This window comes from Mytilus galloprovincialis, chromosome 10 (assembly GCF_965363235.1).
Source record: "Mytilus galloprovincialis chromosome 10, xbMytGall1.hap1.1, whole genome shotgun sequence".
NCBI lineage: Eukaryota > Metazoa > Mollusca > Bivalvia > Mytilida > Mytilidae > Mytilus > Mytilus galloprovincialis.
The window spans coordinates 86920917-86942240 of NC_134847.1; the positions used below are offsets into that span (position 1 = coordinate 86920917).

The following is a 21324-nucleotide window of genomic DNA, read 5'->3' on the forward strand; positions in this document are numbered from 1 at the left end:
TGAATGTTAAACAAAGGATGCAGATGGATTCATGACAAAATTGTGTTTTGATGATGGTGATGTGTTTGTACATCTTACTTTACTGAACATTCTTGCTGCTTACAATTATCTTTATCTATAATGAACTTGGCCCAGTAATTTCAGTGGAAAATGTTGCTAAAAATTTACAAATTTTATGAAAATTGTTAAAAATTGACTAAAAAGGACAATTACTCCTTAGGGGGTCAATTGACCATTTTGGTCATGTTCACTTATTTTTAGGTCTTACTTTGCTGTACATTATTGCTGTTTACAGTTTATCTCCATCTATAATAATATTCAAGGTAATAACAAAAAAACAGCAAAATTTCCTTGGGCCAGGTGAGCTAAAAATAGGTCTTTGCATGCAATTCCCTAATCCAAAAGTTAAATAAAATAATCTTACTTGGAAGAAATGAAAGAAGAAATGTTCTCCTAAGAAACTCCATTCTGTCTAAATCAAACAGAATCTCAAAATAATAATCCACAACACTAAGTTACGTACAACATGAAAAACCCTATGGCATCAATATTCTATTCATGACATAGAGTTACCCACAAACACCACATGTACCCACAACATTTAGTTGTCCACAACACCACATGTTAGCCCACAACACCAAGTTACCCATTGCTATATGTACAGGTCCTTTAGAGGTTATAAAGACAGGTTTATCAAGAGAAGGATCAACCAAGTCCCCATTATCATCGTTCTCACTTATATCAGCATCCTCACTACTGTCACTGTCAGAGAATATCCCTCCCAGTCTGTTGGTTATACTTTGTATAAGTCCGTCTGGTTCTGTGTCAGACTCACCCTGTATACTCCCCGGATGACTAAGTGATTCTGTAATAAGTCACACCCATTAAAACCATACATGTCAACCTCTGACAATGGGAAATCAAACATTTGTTTGAAATTTAATTACTTGACATTATGTGACTTGTAAGATTTTCTAAACAAAATCAGTGAATTAGGATTATAACTATATACTAACCTCCCATTTTTGTCTACACAAATAAATCATTTTTTTATTCAGGCAGATAATCCAAAATAAAAAGAGCTACCTCCCATTTTTTATCTAGGAAATTACCTCCCTTTTTTATTCAGGTAGATAAATCACTTAATATCTAGGAAGATAAATCATCTATTTTTAATGATTTTCAGATCATTCTCTGCAAATAACAAGTAATAAGATAAAGAGTATTGTTATGCTGATTACTATTTATGCCTTTTTATTTAACAAATGAGATATTTTAGAACTATATAAATGACCAAATTAGTGCAAATGCAAAATCTTTCTTAACTTAGGTATAAAATAATCAAATATAATTACTGCGTTTACCAAAACTTTTATCACTAGCAATTCTCGACCTGGTCCTGGGAAATTTGTGTCTCATAACAGTTTTCTCTACAATAGAATCATCTGTCTCTGATTCTGATGAACTTGACCTTCGTTTACTCTCCTGTAACAGTTTCTGGACATTGTTTCTGTAAGTGTCCTCCAAACTGAATCCGTCCTGGACATAGTTAAATGTCATTGGATAGCTACGATTTCTTATTACCTAGAATGGAAAACATATACAACAAATGTGATTGAATTTCTTCATTTCCTTATTCCCTAGAATGTAAAATATACGTTACAAGTTTCCCATTAATCTGCAACTTAGTAATTCCTTAAAATAATAAATCGTCTCAGAATAACTTAACTTACTACTATAAGCCATCACATTATTCAATAAATGAGGAATGTGTCCATGGAACACTGATGATGCCCCTACTTGCATATACCTTTATAAGGGGACATATCTCAAGAACAGTATAAGTGATGATAAACAAATCCGCACTTGCTCTGTGATTTGTTTTAATAAGAATTGTGTATAAGTTCCATAACATTTGGTTGAGGCAAACTAAAGCAAGAGAACAGAAAACAAATTCTGGGTGTTTAGAGGGACAAGGGTAAAACTTAATGCCCTCTCCATTATAGCCATAATAAAATGTTTTTGCTTCATCAGGAGTCCATACACTGACCTACCTTCATCACACATTCCCACGGTCTTACCTTCATCACACATTCCCACGGTCTTACCTTCATCACACATTCCCACGGTCTTACCTTCATCACACATTCCCACGGTCTATACTGTCCTTCCTTCTCAGAGACTTTCTCTATCAATGGTTCCCATACACTCAGTTTCTCGTTGAAATATCTTGCTTCTGCCTGTATATCGCTAGTCATCTGGAACTGTAACGAAACAACTATGTGTCATTTAAATTGTTTGATGCCTTTAAATCATGAATACCATTTTAATTCAATCAAATCAATAACTATCACTTATAATAGTTCTTATATTTTGCAAATGTCCGCATACTTAAACCTTGACACCGGATTCTGAAAAAAGAAATTCTAAAACTAAATTAATTCAATAAATTAAATCACAACATATAAAAGAAATACACATACTTTACTGAATCTTCATGTTACAAGAAGCCTTCCAGAATCAAATAACTTGCCTTCAACCATTCCCTTAACTATCATCAATTTATTAAAGTATTCTGCCCTTTCGTTGACTACCCCAATTTAAGACTTATTATTATACAAACTTTTTATACAAACTCCACGATGAAAGTAAAAGATCTTTATAATTGAAATTATGCCCCTCTAAAACCTTACCTGTTTTTGTAAGTCAGATATTTTAGCATCAATGGACATCTTAAGGTGAAGTAAGTCCACATCATAATCTAGATTCCTCACTCTAAAGTACGAATTCATCTTTTTGATTTTCAATGTGATGGATTCAGTGGGAGCTTCTGCAGGCACAAAGGGATCTATAGCACTTCCCTCTTCATCTAGAAATAGAAATGTAATCAGCTTTATGATTGATTGAAACAAGTGTTTTGAAATGTTTGAAAATCTGAGGTATTGAACTTTTACTTGCTATTTAATTGATGTTTTTCCCTTTTTTTTAAAATCTTACCAATTCTTTGCCTCCATTTATCAGCTGATACAGATTTGACTGACCACATGTCTGTTTCTGGTACTGGTTCTATTGAGGTGTCATCTTCCTGGTAATAGATCAATGTAGTGTTTTATTAATCATTTCTTCTGCTATAGGTTGCATGTCTGTAAATATTGACAATGCACTTTCCCATAGGAACTCCCTTTACAGCTAAAACTGTATCACTTTTACTAGGAAGTTTTGAAAAAAATCATATCCTAGTATGGAAAGTTCATATGCACTACTATTTTTTTCAAAGGTCAAAATATAGGGCTGTGCGACATATTTTCATCATTTATATGCCCCGAACTTCTTAGAGTTTAAACTATTACTAAATTTCTTAACTATCCCCACCTCAACTGTACGGTTACCATAGATTTCAATATAAACAATATTCACATGTATATTTTCTGGTAACTTTCCCAAGTTATGTCTCTATGCATATGAGATGCAACCTACAGATCAGAACTGGAAACCAGTATGTAAACAAAATTAATTTTCTATGAATATTCTAAATCTCCCAAAAAGAGGCATGGTTTGAGAAACAGCTGTATTTACAAAGTACTACCTATAAGTGGAAAAGAAAAGATATGGTGAATCCTTTTTACTATGTGTATTGACAAAAGCCTAAAATAAAGGACCAGCTTTTCTTTATACTAATTTTATACTAATTTTAAGCTCCAACTGCATCAATTGGTGATTTGATGGTTGCAAATCATGTTTACTGGCCACATCTTAGCGGAGCTAGTAAATCGGTATTTGCGACCATCAAATCACCAATTGATGCCGTCGGAGCTTGAAATACAAATTTGGTATCTGACAGAAAACAACATTAAATCATACATTTAAAATCTGTCTGTATAACATAGACCTGTGGTTGGATGCCTATTACCTTTTTTTCGGGACCAGTCAACAGTTTAGTGACATCAGCCATGAGATGTAATACTGTAGGTGTTATATAGATGTCCAGTTGTGGAAGATTTATACTGTAGTCCATCTTGTTGTCTTGGAGACAAGAAATACGGGAAAAATCCACATTACATGGCTTTATCACCTGAAAAACATAGTTACCAAATGACACACAGATACATATAAAAGATTCAGATAGTTAAATGATTCAACAAAGCTTTTCCTTATGGTTCTTAAGTCTGTTCATAAATCTTAGATTTTTATCATGTATCATGTGTATTATAGTTATCTGCTTAAAACTGCTTGAATTTTTAAAACCATACTGCATGAATGTATGCACTTTATATTGGTGTTTTCCATTTGATTGTTGCCTCAGTGTCTTTTAAAATTTTGAGCTGAAGGTAACAACCTACAAAACATTGATTATAAAACTCATTAAACCAATTTTGAATTTGTGGATACTTTATCTAAAATTTAGCCATCTTAAGCCAAAATACACAGTGAGGCCTAAAATAAAATTTCATTTGTTTGGCATTGCCGCCCGACCCACTGAAAAACTTGCCGCCCAAATAATTTTATTTGCGTTTCAGAAATTTATTTTTTTTATTTAAAAAAAATCGAAATTGTGCCGGAATTTGATCGTATCCGCCGGGTTTGTTCCTTGCTTTACTTATTTGAAATCAAGATCTTAAAAGCGCTTGCCTTACACTGTCTTGGGAGCAAACATTTAAATGACATGGAATAGAAAAAAGTCTGCCAAAGTAATGTCTAAGAGGCCGGCAGGGGAAGGCATCTCCCCATGCTGCAATGCACTGGTTAAGGGAGATGGATTTTATCAAAAATCAAATTTTCATGCAGCTATTCTTCGAAAGAAACGTTCTGAGAGACCTTGTAGAGGACTCAATTTTATCTTTTGTAAAGCAGAAACAGATGATTTCTGCTTGACTTTGTCGCTTCATGAGATAGAAGTTTTTCACCGGGACATCATAGAACAAATATGCGTGGCTCTTACATTTGTTGAATTTATTAAATATTTGAAATTTATCATTGACAAATTTTCCCTTGAATCAGAGAACAAAGTATCTACAATAGTCAGAACCACAATGATGCCGATGATTCAAGATAATTATGACTGTAAGCACCAAAGCTTAAAGACAAAAATGATTTACAGGTTTATAGTAGTTTTGTACCAGTAGATGCTAGCCTGGTACAAAACATACATATTTTAAAGACTAGCATCTTGTGTCAACTGAAGTACTTCCCCCTTTTCTTGCCTTTTCTCTTAACATGAATAAGATAATTCTTCAAACATAAGATACTGACAGCAACATATTTATAAATGTATCTAGTGTACTAGTGATGAATAAAATCCCCTCCTTTTCCACAATTCAAAGGGCTCATTAATTTATCTGTATTCATGTAATGCATGTCCATATTTCTGTTAATCAAAAAAGCATTAGAACCCATAATTTATTTATCTGCAAAAATTGTCTGTCTTGCTGCATATTTCTATTTTGAATTTATCATACGTTTTAAACCTAGCCCTGAAAAACCTTGCACTTGGATAATATTAGTATAAACACCATGTCTATTTGTGCCAACCTTCCAATATTTTAATTTTTGCTATCCTAATTTGGAACAGATCCTTTATCCTCAAAACTTTATATCAGGGACAGTAGGCGTGTTTGTATGGTTGTTCGTCACACCTTGCGTGTTTGTATGGTAGTTCGTCACACCTTGCATGTATGATTACTAGACTCCAGGCATTGGTTTGAGCCCTAGTTGGGCACTAACGGTTGCAAAATTAAGGTTTGATTTTCATTTCATATGTGATAAGGTTACAGTGTTCTCCCAAGGATTTTTTGATAGCGCTGTTGTAAGCACGCGACGTTAGAGTCATTTACCATTTTTACATAATGTTACATTTATATACAACTATACCATGTTGGTTATATTATTTAAAATATACATTAACCTTCATTTTGTATGCTTTCACAAAAATGGACAAAGCATTTAAAATATTATGTTTTAAAAATCAAAATACCTAAAGAATTTATATAATTTGATTTCATTACCACCCTTCCAATCCTTTTTTGTGATAGTAAGTACGTTAGTCTGTTAGTCAGTTTCCTCCCGCAGGTTGGCGTTTTCCTTCAAGTACTATGGTTTAGTACGCCACTAAAACTGACTGCCATGAAATTACCCATATGGTGTAGAAAGTGATGTTTATAAAACCAAAGTAATTTTTTTAAATCTTTGTCCATTTGTACAAGGAGCCGTAGTGGTTGAGCCATTTAACTTATGGTAATTTTACCAAACGGTGACCACAACTTCAAGATGTGACATCAGGCCTCTGTTCAATTGGCAGTCCCACAATAAAAGTTTAATTTTCACGTCATACATTTTATATGGCTAATTTGTCAGATTCCTGCCTCAGTTCTGTGTTTTTTTCTGGGTACTTTGATTAACTTTGCCAATAAAACTGACCGTCTTACATGAAATTATCCATATGATGTAGAATGTGACATTGACGGTTGACCCCTTTCATAGAAACCACTAGCATGTACACACAAAAATGCTGCAATGCTTTACATTGATTTAGAGAATTCATGATTTACATGTAGAAAGCTTTTTTAAAATGTAAAAAAAAAAAAAATTCCCTACCTACCTACCCACCTGCTGATAGTGTGGGTCGGCAATGCCAAACACACAATTTTTTAAGGGTGGCCTGATTTTTGAAATTTATAATTTCATTCATGTACATTGTATTTATATAAGAGATCACCCAAGATTTACATATTCATGCAAATTGATATTCCCTTTATTGTTCTACTCCAAAAGTGGCAAAATAATTAGCTTTACAACAATAGGTTGGTTAACAGTAATAATTATTTTTTAAATAGTATATCTGGTTTCTTATCATCCTACTTACAGAATTTTCATACAATTCATTTCCATGGAGGGAGGTATACATTTTCATTGACTTAATTGATGCCTGTATCTTCTGTATACTAGAATCTGTGTACATCTCAAACTCTATATCAGTCTGGAATGTAAAGTATATGGCAATACTATATCATAACCAGTTATCTAGGTCATTCTCAGACGGAAATCAAAAACTTTTTAAACATGTAGGGCTTTGTAGTATGCCATTTCTTTGATAGTATGAAGAACAATTCATATATTTTAACATGCGTTATATCATTTGAACTTTTTCACATTTTTCATGCTATAGTTTAAATATATTTATTTATAGTGGATTGGAAAACAATTCATTACAATTTAAATCAATCCCTTTCCACTTTGCGGGTGCAAGTGCTGCCTTGTTACAGCATTAACCAGCCCTTTTAACACAATCTACACTTTAACTAAATGGTATGGGTTTTCTCATTGTTGAGAACCAGCCTACAATTGTTTATATCCACTTCATTTGGTCCCATGTGAATAGTTGTCTCAATGTCAATTACACTGCATCTTCTTATGTCTATATTAAGCCTTAAGTCATCTTTATAAATATATTTTACATCCTTCAGCAATGATAACCCTTTAACAGCACCTTACATTCCTCAAATTTAACCTGTGCACTCTCAGAGCAAAATATATTATAACCATTATACAATTATCTCAATTAAAAAACCAAACTTACATCTAAAACTAAAATTCTACTGGTATCTTTCTCTGGATCAGCAAACAGAACAATCTTTGGCTGTTTAACAATTCCCTTCACCTGTAGGACTGAGTTATTAGGACTGGAATCCAGTTGATCTGATACCAGACTGGTTCTCTGTCTAGACTGGTCTACTGGTGGCACATCAGATTGGAAAGCTATTTGGTAGAACTCATTTAAAGCCAATAAATATGGAATGTTTAAATTAATTGTCACTTTATCCATTCTTATGTCAGCTGAAAAACAAAATAATAAAAATCCTATATATGGCTTCATGGCATTAGAAACTTGAGATTTATAGGGTTAACCAAATTCAACATTTTCCCAAATAATTATGTCAGATATACAACATAAATATAAGTTTAATGTGTAAATCCCATCATTTACAAATAATTCCAAATCAAACACAGAGAAAATAGTCTAATAAAAGTAGTAACTTATGACAATCGACATCCTTGCTAACACTAATTAATTCTCCATGAAATTGCACAAGCATTATTGTGATAAGTATATATTTTATGATACAGAAATATTTTTGTTTATCGTTTATATTCAAAATATATGAAAAAAGTGGGATATTGGATGTCACGGATGTTCTACCTAGCCATACAATTATTGAATTGGTGCCCTTTGAGAATAGATCTCGATATAACTGACCTTCCTGGTGTCCACTTGACCTTGATTTATATACAACTGATATCAATGGTAGGTTTTCTTGTTGAGATATCTGGTGGCAATAAAATATCCTGAAATCAAATTTGTTTCATTAATTGCTGTTTAATTAATTGAAAGGTTTATACCAGACTGTTAAGCACAACATTTCGTAATACATTCAGTTTTTTTCTATAAATAGATCACAAAAGAGGCTAATTTGGTTATTAGCTAATTGCTGTCATGTAGTGAAGTTATAATGCAGCATTGTTGTTATGCAATTACTTATATTCATGCTTATTTCATATGCAACTTTTATTGACCAGGTTATGGTCTATCTTTAGATTTTACATACCTTTTAACAACTGGTTTACTGTCAGACTTGGTGTCATCTAGAGACAGAGAATGAAGTGTTATATTGACATCCATAGTAATGTCAGCTTCAGGGAAAGTGTTGACTCTAATGTTTAATTCTCCTATCTTACAGGAACTTAGTTTATTCCTGTGGTAAATCTGAAAAATATAATGCAAAGTGTCCAAACTAATTCTTTTTCATCAAGCTTTCAATATTCTTGTATTCTTAAAATTAAATAACAGTTTAATAAGAAAATATGAATAAAAGTGAAAGAAAAAAAATTAATTACGACAAATGCAAACATCTTTTCAGAATAAAACTGGGTTAACAAATTTAAACAGCCAATATTTTTTAAAAAGAACAAAATACATGCAATGTAAGTGCTTAGTACACTCATAATTGAAAGTATAAAAAATAAATGGAGAATGTGACACAGATGATGCCCAACTTGCATATTATGTTATTAAGGGACATAACTTAAGTTAGAGATCTGAAACAAAAAATTTCAGTGATTTTCCAATTAATAAACGGAAGTGACACCACCAAAATTCAAATTTGATCTGTATTTTGTGGTTGGAAGCATTGTGTATGTATTTTGTGGTTGGAAGCATTGTGTATGTATTTTGTGGTGTATAAGCTTTATAACATTTGGGAAAAGTCAAACTCAAGTAGAAGAACAGTAACAACAAATTCAGCAATTGTAAAGGGGCATAACTTTAGAGCTGTTAAAGCAATGCAACCAAAATTCAACAACCTTTTTGTATATGTTGCATTATATTTGCTTGAGGCACACTGAATTAATAGAAGGGAAGCATACCTTGGGACGTACGGATGGACGTATACAAATGGACAAGGGTAAAACTTTATGTCCCCCACACTACAGAGGGGTCATAAAAATTCTAGATCCTTGGGTCTTGCACATAACAACTCATCACTGTCTAACTGCTCATCAAATATAAAGATGATCTGTTTAGTGGAACCCTGAGAAAAGTTTGATGGTAGTATTTGTTGAGTAGACAGATGGTAAGACAAATTCATACTGTATACAGTATAACATAACTGTTATCAGCAAAATTGACAATTCCTGTAAATCATACCTGAAGTGGGGAAGCTTCAATATCAGTCTTTTCATCAAACAGACACAATGTTAAACCCTGTAGTGTAACTAAAGCATTGAAGGCAGTCTCTGTGTCTACCGTAGGTGAGTCAACAACATCTACTCTGGCTACTGGACTGGAACCGACATCTGTAAAAACATGTTTTCTAATACTACACATTTCAATAAAACAACATATTCATATATTTCTGACAATAGAAAAGTAGCTAAGCGATAGGATAAATATCTCTTTCTTGAATTGTAACATATTCAAACCGTTAAAATAAATTTAAATTTAAAATTGAGCATACCTTGAACAGACTGTGGAGCACCTTCTTTGAAATTTTTCCTGAGTACATCAAACATCAATTTTATATCTGATTGCTGAACATTGATCTACAACAGAAAATGAAGATACATCATTAATATTACTAGTATAAATGTCTCAACACATTATTTTTAGGAACTGAACATGAATTCATTTTTATACAAGGTTAAATTTTGGTAACTAAGTTTTTGAAAGACATCCAATTCAAAACTTTTGAAATTATGATGTAGGTGAGAACATCTCATGGATGTATTTTTTGGAACATGGTATGTAGGCAAATATAATCTATATAATATAAATGTAAATTCAAGGTCAGTATATTAAACCCTATAAATTCAAACACAATCTCTTTTTAGATTTTAAAAATAACCATTTCCTATCCTTACTTCTCTCAACCATTCACCTGTTCATACCAAAGATTTAATCCAAGTCAAAACACACATTTACATGAACCAAATTATTGGGTAGTAAGACTCCTTTAACAGAAGAATGTGTCATACCTTAATGAGAGCAACATCTCCAGATATGTTATACATCAACCTTGACCTAAATGGTGCCAAGGCCAATCCAAAGGTTGATTCAAAGTTCACAGGTTCAACAATATGATACAACATGTGGAATTCATTCTCCTTTAATCTGCCACTGTAATATAAAGAGAACAAAAATTTTCAGCTAAAAACTATAAGAAGGACTGATAACTTCAACATCATAATACAACAAATTTAATTCATAGAAATCACTGACAATAAATTATTCTCAGCACTCAAATCACATTTCAATTACAGTTGGCGTCATGGAACAAATAAATAGCCTTTAATAAATATGACTGAATTCAAAACTCATCATAGAACATGAAATAGCCTTTTAAGCTGGATTCACAAATAACGTGGCTATTCAACATTAGGTTGACTGATAAGAAAGGAATGAGGACTCTCATGACTTTAATTTAAACCAGCATTTTCATGCAAGAAATAAAAAGTCTGGTTAAAGTACTGAAACATAACATTGTTATATCCTTTTTATTTAAATGAAAAAAAAATTTAAAAGATCTTTTCAATTTATAAAACAATAAAGCAATGTGGTGTGATTGCCAATGAGACAACTATCCACCAAAGGTCAACTGACGTGGAGGTAAGCAATTATAGGTCAATGTACGGCCTTTAACAATGAGAAAAACCTTTACTGTGACTTGACTATGTGTTGCATTCCATATATTGCAGTTTATTCAAATTCTAGAAGTGGAAGTAAAGTCAAATAGGATTGTAACTTTTTGTAAATGTGCTTTATTTCATCACCTTGTTCTTACATGACTTGACTTTGGTTTTATACTGCAGTTTCTCAAAAATTCTGACAAGTTGAACAGATTGGTTTCATAAAACAAATTGCAATTTGGTCAATTTTTTTAATAAACTGCAATATATGGACAGCAACACTTAGTCAAGTCACATTTAAAAGGCACATTAGAAGCTGCAGTTAATAAATCAAAACTGCAGCAAGTTTATTCTCAATTCATCAAAGCAAACATGAAATATAACAGGATAACAAAGGGTATTCCTTCACACTATAACTTAGTTAGATATCAACTCAACAATGGTTATGTAGTTAACATGGATTCAAACAATGGGAGGTATTAACTGTGGTCTTACCTCATTCCTGACATTAATAGCCTCTCTCCACTAAAATATTACAATGGGAGGTATTAACTGTGGTCTTACCTCATTCCTGACATTAATAGCCTCTCTCCACTAAAATATTACAATGGGAGGTATTAACTGTGGTCTTACCTCATTCCTGACATTAATAGCCTCTCTCCACTAAAATATTACAATGGGAGGTATTAACTGTTGTCTTACCTCATTACCGACATTAATAGCCTCTCTCCACTAAAATATTACAATGGGAGGTATTAACTGTTGTCTTACCTCATTACCGACATTAATAGCCTCTCTCCACTAAAATATTACAATGGGAGGTATTAACTGTGGTCTTACCTCAATACCGACATTAATAGCCTCTCTCCACTAAAATATTACAATGGGAGGTATTAACTGTGGTCTTACCTCATTACCGACATTAATAGCCTCTCTCCACTAAAATATTACAATGAGAGGTATTAACTGTGGTCTTACCTCTTTACCGACATTAATAGCCTCTCTCCACTAAAATATTTCAATGGGAGGTATTAACTGTGGCCTTACCTCATTACTTACATTAATAGCCTCTCTCTACTAAAATATTACAATGGGAGGTATTAACTGTGGTCTTACCTCATTACCGACATTAAAAGCCTCTCTCCACTAAAATATTACTACTTGTTTTAATCTTATTCTTTTGAAATATAACGAGTACAGAAATGAACTGTATTGTAAATTCTGAAATTTTCTAGTGCATTTCTTTTTAGATGCCCAATAATATACAAAACTAAAAGATTAATTATTATAATTTCATGAAATATTGCAAATAAATAATGCTTTCAAAATTTAAATGCAATAGATTTTTTTTTTAATGTGAAACCTATCACATTAAAATTCCCCAAAAATTAAAGCATTGTAAACGTTTTCGAAATTTCAGTATGATTCACAATCTTTTTTTAAAAATGAAATGATTCATAATTCTCTTTTCTTTGTATTGAAATGTTGTTTTCATGAAAATGCATAAATTGCTTTCCATTTTTCAATACATTTGTCTTTCTGAAAGACTTCATTATTTAAATTTTTTAAATACAACTAGAAAGATCTCAATCCAATCTGAGCATTGATATATATGAACAGAATCCTAAATAAGTGTTTAACCCATATTATGATTATTTCTTTAATTCTGGTTTACCTGTAATAAGCTAATGGACACGTATGACAATTTCACTGCTTCAACCATTAAACAAAAATAACAAACAAAAAAGTCTTAACAATAAAAATAAACAGAAGAAGAAACAGTTAAATGGAATACAAATACATCGTTTTGGCAAAGTATGCTAAAACAGATTTATTACCTCTGACTTGACCTATGAAGATATTTCAAATTTGGCTATAGTAGTATGTTGAAATCGAGATATAAAAAAAGTATTTCTGATTAAGCTTATCCAAGACTTCCATCAAAATTTAATGATATTGTATATACAAACTGCAAAAACTGACCTGACCATATACTTAGTAAAACATGTTATTTTTAGTGATAAAATTGAGAATGGAAATGGGAATGTGTCAAAGAGACAAAACCCAACCAATATTTGTCAATATATATAGTATCAAATTCTCTAGTTTTACAGACATCTTTGAATTTTTCATACATACCGTTTTACTTCCATTTCTTTTAGGTGAGCTATAAAATAATTCCAATCTTGCTCTTGGCCATCTGACAACATTTCTTTTTTAAATGAATTGTCAATTTCAAACATTCTGAATTGAAGCATGAAAATGTCTGCACATGTGGAATGTTTAGGTATCACAATGGTTGGTCTATGCATAGTGACTCTAATTGCTATCCTCATGGCCGATGGATGAATTTCTGTCACCTGTAAACAAAAAATAAATTGAGAATGTGTCTATGGGACACAAATGATTCCTCTGCTTGTATATAATGTTATAAAGGGACATAGCTCCACAACGGATTTTGTTCAAATTTCATATCATTTTGTTGAGGCAAACCTACCTGTTTATAATGTCTTACACTAATTCCATTGGAAGTTGGATGTGAATTATTTGATCATGTGGATGCATGACTTTTTTTATTAGTTGTTATTGGCTTTGAACTAGCTGTCAGTAACAACGAGTACCCTCAGATCTGCACTTAGTGTCTTTTTTGTTGGGATGTACATGTACCAGGACACATCCTCTCTGTGTATTTGTCTTATGTATTTCTATTTGTACCTATCTGATAAGTTAAGCCTTTTTCAACTGATTTTTATAGTTTGTTCTTATGCTATATTGTTTCACCACTGTCCCAGGTTAGAGATGGGTTGGGATCCGGCTAACATGTTTAACCCTGTCACATTCTGCATGTATGTGCCTGTCCCAAGTAAGGAGCTTGTAATTCAGTGGATGTCGTTTGCTGCTATGTTACATATTTGTTTTTCGTTCATTTTTTGTACATAGATAAGCCCACCAGTTTTCTTGTGATGTAATGTTGATTTTGGTCCATTTTCCCATAATTTACCACAGTTCAATCCAGAAATGAAAGCTTAACACTGTTTCTTTTATCAGGATCTACTGATATTAGAGGCAAACATTTAAATTGCATTATTCCTCTCTATAGATTTAGTTTTAAGATTACCTGTTTTGAGACCATGTCCCTATAAGTTACATTATTGCTCTCTATAGATTTAGTTTTAAGATTACCTGTTTTGAGACCATGTCCCTATAAGTAGTAGCAGCTTGAACAATCTCGGGAGTCTTAAATGGATCAAAGAAACCCTGAAAACAAATAACAGAAAATGTAAGTCAAGATTTTATGTTAAGGCTTTCTGGCATGCATAAACTATAGTAATTTCATTCAAAAACAAAGGTAAAATTTCAACTGCAATCCCATAATGTCAACCTAGCACAATATAATACCAAGATTCAATACTGACTTTTGAACGTGTTTTCAGTTGAAGGTTCAGAGTCTCACTCTGAATCAACCTTCGGTAATTTCCTAACAGAACTTGCTGATGTTAGCCAAAACTCAATCAACTGGAGTATACTTACTGTACATAATTTCTTAGAACTACTGATATAAGCCTTATCTTCAACCTACCACAATACTGTAAAAGAACTTGCTGATACAAGCCAGTTGTAGATGTCCAATCCTAAGTCTCACTCTGTAGTCTAATTTATCACCTATATTATTGTCTTTTTTCACAATTTTGTCTTTATTATTAAACTTTTCAACCTATAATATAGAAATAAATGCTTTTATTCCATAAACTATTTTTAAACCACTATGTTGAGAGACCTCCATATCTTTTTCTTTGAATCTCTAAAAATAAAGAGATGTGGTATGATTGCAAATTTACTACATTTTTAATACTAATTCCCAAAAATGCCATCTTTAATAACATAACAACAATATTGTAGCTATATCCCTTCTATAAAGTATGTTTAAAGGTTTAGTTAGCTTTTGAGGTGAATGACAATATTTTTGTGCTTTGTATAGAATATTACCTAAATAGATAAGATGTGAAATATGTGAACGTATAAAATGTCTGCATGTTGATTTATATTTACGAATGATGTCCTTGTACCGATGATAAAATTTAGAAAATGTTTTGACACGATTGTCATATTGAAAACCCTGGTGTAATAAATTTTCAGACAAAGAAGAATAGTTTGCAACATACATATCTTATCTCATATTATGTTCCTCTTGCTCGGCTACTAATATTACCTTTAGGTCAAAGAATGGGTCATCTTCTTTTTCTATTATCAAAATCTGAAAAATTGAAAAAGATTATGAAATGTTTTTGAGTCTTCAGTACGTTTAGCTTGAAAAAAACATCAAAAATCCTCCTTTATTTCAATGTCTACAATGAAACTTATTACATGTTCATCTTTTTCTTCGAGGAAATGTTCTTAAATGATTTATATTCACAGTCAATGATTTTTTTTGTGGAATCATGATGAGATCCAGTGTTTTTTATTATTTGGTTTATATTCTTTCAACACTGCTATTGAGTTTAGAAAAAAAACAGAAATATTTCTCACTATTGGTATAGTGTCAAAATCACATTTTAGTATTGTTTTATTCTTTTTATTATTTCATTCAAAATCTTTTTACATTTTACATCAATTACTCAATTAAGATAATATATATACCTTTTATGAAAGCATAATTGGTAAAATTTCTTATTATGGCCTTATAATTGTTTTTATGAAGATCAAGGCTAAAACACTTTTTTAAGGTAGATAAAGTGTATAATTGATAGGATATTTTATGTACATAAAACTGAGAATGGAAATGGGAATTTGTCAAGGAGACAACAACCTGACCAAAGATCAGATAACAGCCAAAGGCCACGAATGGTTCTTCAATGCAACGAGAAAATCTCACAACCAGAGGTGTGCTTCAGCTGGTATAATTCTACCTACATTAGGATAGAGTGTATATTTGATAGGATATATAATATAGGTATAATTCTACCTACATTAGGATAGAGTGTATATTTGATAGGATATATAATATAGGTATAATTCTACCTACATTAGGATAGAGTGTATATTTGATAGGATATATAATATAGGTATAATTCTACCTACATTAGGATAGAGTGTATATTTGATAGGATATATAATATAGGTACAATTCTACCTACATTAGGATAGAGTGTATATTTGATAGGATATATAATATAGGTATAATTCTACCTACATTAGGATAGAGTGTATATTTGATAGGATATATAATATAGGTACAATTCTACCTACATTAGGATAGAGTGTATATTTGATAGGATATATAATATAGGTACAATTCTACCTACACTAGGATAGAGTGTATATTTGATAGGATATATATTACAGTACATTCCGGTTATTTGCATAGCCTATTTGTCAGACGAAATTATGCAATAAAGCGGAGTATGCTTATATCCGAAATGCCAAAATACGGAGTCAAATAACATCGATAGAGGAAATCCTGAAGAAAGATGAACGTCCATAATCCACTTACAACATATTGAATGATTATTTATTCCAATAAAAGTTATTTGTCTATTGTTGTGCATTTTTATTTCATTGTTTATTCTTTCAATAAAGTTTATAAACACATTTAGTTTTAGTTTATTTATGTACCGACTTTACCCGAGATACGAAAATAAAATTGTTCTAAAAATAGATTTGTTTCTATAACCCGGATGTACAAATTATATTTTTACGCTTTGATTAAAACAAACTGTTGAACAATGCTACACAGTTTATAATCATTTGATACAATAAATGTGTAATGAACTGCCTTTAATGTGCAGTATTTACCGATTGCACAGTGATGTAACACTGTTACAATAACCTCGTTAGTTTCGTATATGCAAAGTAGTTTGAACAGGGGCCCTGCACGGGTTATTTGCTGGACACGAGTGTTGAAAGTGAGAAAATATAATAATTTTAAGTTAATGTTCTTTTAAAAAAATATTAAAAATGAAAGACTGATGTATGCCCTGTAATATTTAACGTAGATCACCCCTAGCCAAATTACGAGATTACACATTGGATAATGATCGATAATTAGCAGGCGTTATTGTTTTAAAAATACACCCAAAATGTAATCTATGAACAATGTTTAAAATGCAATCAATAATTAACACCTTTTGAGATAGAAGATCGTAGAATGGTTGTGTTTTTACAACAATCAGCTGATTGACATCTTTATGACCTCGAGGCTTAAAATAGAATATGGGAAACTTTACCTGTGTACACATCGAGGCCTTTTTTATAATCATATAAACACGAAAGAAACTGTTTTAAAACTTTATTTAAATAACACAGATGTAAATGTGAAATAATATAAAAAAAATATGATGCATTCAAGAAAAATATACTTACCAAATTGCTGTTTCCGGTCAAAAATCTTGTCAGTTTTAAATAAGCATATCTAGCTGGCGATTATTTTCTATGTAATTAACCGAAATGCCACTTGAGGGGTTATGCAAATAACCGTACAATTTAACATTAGATGAATGGGAAATGGTTCTGTGCAGGAGAAAAGTATGCAATTAACCGAATTATGCTATTAAGCGGTATGCAATTAAGTGGAATCGACTGTATAGGTATAATTCTACCTACATTAGGATAGAGTGTATATTTGATAGGATATATAATATAGGTATAATTCTACCTACATTAGGATAGAGTGTATATTTGATAGGATATATAATATAGGTATAATTCTACCTACATTAGGATAGAGTGTATATTTGATAGGATATATAATATAGGTATAATTCTACCTACATTAGGATAGAGTGTATATTTGATGGGATATATAAAATAGGTATAATTCTACCTACACTAGGATAGAGTGTATATTTGATAGGATATATAATATAGGTATAATTCTACCTACATTAGGATAGAGTGTATATTTGATAGGATATATAGGTACAATTCTACCTACATTAGGATAGAGTGTATATTTGATAGGATATATAATATAGGTATAATTCTACCTACATTAGGATAGAGTGTATATTTGATAGGATATATAATATAGGTATAATTCTACCTACATTAGGATAGAGTGTATATTTGATAGGATATATAATATAGGTATAATTCTACCTACATTAGGATAGAGTGTATATTTGATAGGATATATAATATAGGTACAATTCTACCTACATTAGGATAGAGTGTATATTTGATAGGATATATAATATAGGTATAATTCTACCTACATTAGGATAGAGTGTATATTTGATAGGATATATAATATAGGTACAATTCTACCTACATTAGGATAGAGTGTATATTTGATAGGATATATAATATAGGTATAATTCTACCTACACTAGGATAGAGTGTATATTTGATAGGATATATAATATAGGTATAATTCTACCTACATTAGGATAGAGTGTATATTTGATAGGATATATAGGTACAATTCTACCTACATTAGGATAGAGTGTATATTTGATAGGATATATAATATAGGTATAATTCTACCTACATTAGGATAGAGTGTATATTTGATAGGATATATAATATAGGTATAATTCTACCTACATTAGGATAGAGTGTATATTTGATAGGATATATAATATAGGTATAATTCTACCTACATTAGGATAGAGTGTATATTTGATAGGATATATAATATAGGTACAATTCTACCTACATTAGGATAGAGTGTATATTTGATAGGATATATAATATAGGTACAATTCTACCTACATTAGGATAGAGTGTATATTTGATAGGATATATACCGTATAAATCGTTAAATAAGCCGCAGGTTTTTTTCTCTGTCTTTGTCCCTGCGTGTTATACTCGGGTGCGTGTTATGTATGTATTATTTTCTGTTTTCAGGACGACGGTGAAAAAAAAAATATCTGGATTTGTTTTCTGGAGACAGTCAGATTGTAAAGTGCTTGCAGTGACTTGATAAATTGTTAATGTGTCATATTTTGTTATGAATAAATAAATATATTTACTAAATCGTTTGTTTTTATTTCATTCAATCTTTGTTGGTTTACAGGAAGTCGATAACCATGTGTTAGTGTTCATTTCGTAAACAAAGAAAGATATGTGTCCATACAGGATATTAATTGTGTATTTATCATAAATATGTAGTTGTTAGTTGATTTAATATGTTTTAATATAAAATTTTCTAATGAAATAATAAAGAAAGTGATTGTGTGTCTTGCCAATATTACAAGTTTCTTTAAATGACGATGGTGATGCATGTGCTTAAATCGACACTTTAAAGTGCTTCATAAACAAAGAGAGATAATCGTGTTTGAAAAGAGGTACCAAACAGGATAAAATACTGAGGAGTAACTGTTTGTCGTTTTATTGTGTTTCAAAACGAAATATCTTTACGAAATATTATTGGATGTTTAACTAAAAAAAAAAAGAATACTAATTTTTATAATTTAATCTGTTAAAACATTTATTTATTGCCGTCTTATTTTAATTCCCCTTGTTATTGCTCATAACACTTTCATTTGAAAATAGACAATGACTTGCAAAAAGTAAATTGTTTTGTTTGTGGTATTCATCCAAATTAAAATTGAAAAATGTTTGTTACTTTCAGAACTTCGACTTTTATTTTATAGACAACAATAAAATTCTTAAGATTGATTTAATTTTAAAAAAATCTGACTTTTGGGTGAACAGTTTTCACACGTGGGTACAGGTAAGTAGGTCATAATCAAGGTAAACAATGGCAGTTTTATGGCTTGGGTGACCTTTCATGCATACATTTTTAAGATTAATTTAAATCCTTAATGCCAATTCAAACAATAAACAAGCAATCAATACCATACTAATTTTAATCAAAACAACAAGGTTCAATGGACACCCAAGCTGTCAACACATGGCCATTGTTGACAAAAAACATCAAACGAAACTGGCATAATTAAAACAATGAGAAAAGTATAATTATTTTATTAAGATTTTTTATTTTAATATGACACAAATAAATACATTCAAAAATACTCTCAACTTTCTCACCAATCTGAAAATAGAAATGAAACAAATTACGGTGTGAGTTACAAAAGGAGAAAATATTCATGACACTATCAGGTCAGTAGAATAAATATACGTTTTCTTCAGTGTGCGCTTAATATTCAGGTGCGTTTTATGTAAGGACAAAAACAATCTTCCCCCCTAAAAACGGCTGTGCGGCTTATAAAACGATGCGCTTTAAATTCGAAAATATACGGTAATATAGGTACAATTCTACCTACATTAGGATAGAGTGTATATTTGATAGGATATATAATATAGGTATAATTCTACCTACATTAGGATAGAGTGTATATTTGATAGGATATATAGGTACAATTCTACCTACATTAGGATAGAGTGTATATTTGATAGGATATATAATATAGGTATAATTCTACCTACATTAGGATAGAGTGTATATTTGATAGGATATATAATATAGGTATAATTCTACCTACATTAGGATAGAGTGTATATTTGATAGGATATATAATATAGGTATAATTCTACCTACATTAGGATAGAGTGTATATTTGATAGGATATATAATATAGGTATAATTCTACCTACATTAAGATACAGTGTATATTTGATAGGATATATAATATAGGTATAATTCTACCTACATTTGGGTACAGTGTATATTTGATAGGATATATAATATAGGTATAATTCTACCTACATTAGGATAGAGTGTATATTTGATAGGATATTTAATATAGGTATAATTCTACCTACATTTGGATAGAGTGTATATTTGATAGGATATATAATATAGGTATAATTCTACCTACATTTGGATAGAGTGTATATTTGATAGGATATATAATATAGGTATAATTCTACCTACATTAGGATAGAGTGTATATATGATAGGATATTTAATATAGTTATAATTCTACCTACATTTGGATAGAGTGTATATTTGATAGGATATATAATATAGGTATAATTCTATCTACATTTGGATACAGTGTATATTTGATAGGATATATAATATAGGTATAATTCTACCTACATTTGGATACAGTGTATATTTGATAGGATATATAATATAGGTATAATTCTACCTACATTTGGATAGAGTGTATATTTGATAGGATATATAATATAGGTATAATTCTACCTACATTAGGATAGAGTGTATATTTAATAGGATAT

At 31.0% G+C, this 21324-nt stretch overlaps 1 protein-coding gene across 1 annotated transcript in view; it reads right to left on the reverse strand.

Moving 5' to 3' along the window:
• LOC143048689 (intermembrane lipid transfer protein VPS13A-like) overlaps window positions 1-21324 on the reverse strand; it is a 153952-nt gene that overhangs the window by 62939 nt on the left and 69689 nt on the right. Inside the window, exons 34-50 of the mRNA XM_076222496.1 lie at window positions 15386-15430; window positions 14756-14890; window positions 14359-14433; window positions 13315-13535; window positions 10525-10666; window positions 10008-10092; window positions 9698-9846; window positions 8601-8758; window positions 8252-8340; window positions 7574-7830; window positions 6860-6973; window positions 3911-4072; window positions 2998-3085; window positions 2694-2869; window positions 2136-2264; window positions 1365-1584; window positions 737-865 (exon numbers count right to left, since the gene is read on the reverse strand). Of these exons, the coding sequence (XP_076078611.1) occupies window positions 737-865; window positions 1365-1584; window positions 2136-2264; window positions 2694-2869; window positions 2998-3085; window positions 3911-4072; window positions 6860-6973; window positions 7574-7830; window positions 8252-8340; window positions 8601-8758; window positions 9698-9846; window positions 10008-10092; window positions 10525-10666; window positions 13315-13535; window positions 14359-14433; window positions 14756-14890; window positions 15386-15430 (2374 nt within the window). The remainder of the gene's footprint in view (window positions 1-736; window positions 866-1364; window positions 1585-2135; window positions 2265-2693; window positions 2870-2997; window positions 3086-3910; window positions 4073-6859; window positions 6974-7573; window positions 7831-8251; window positions 8341-8600; window positions 8759-9697; window positions 9847-10007; window positions 10093-10524; window positions 10667-13314; window positions 13536-14358; window positions 14434-14755; window positions 14891-15385; window positions 15431-21324) is intronic.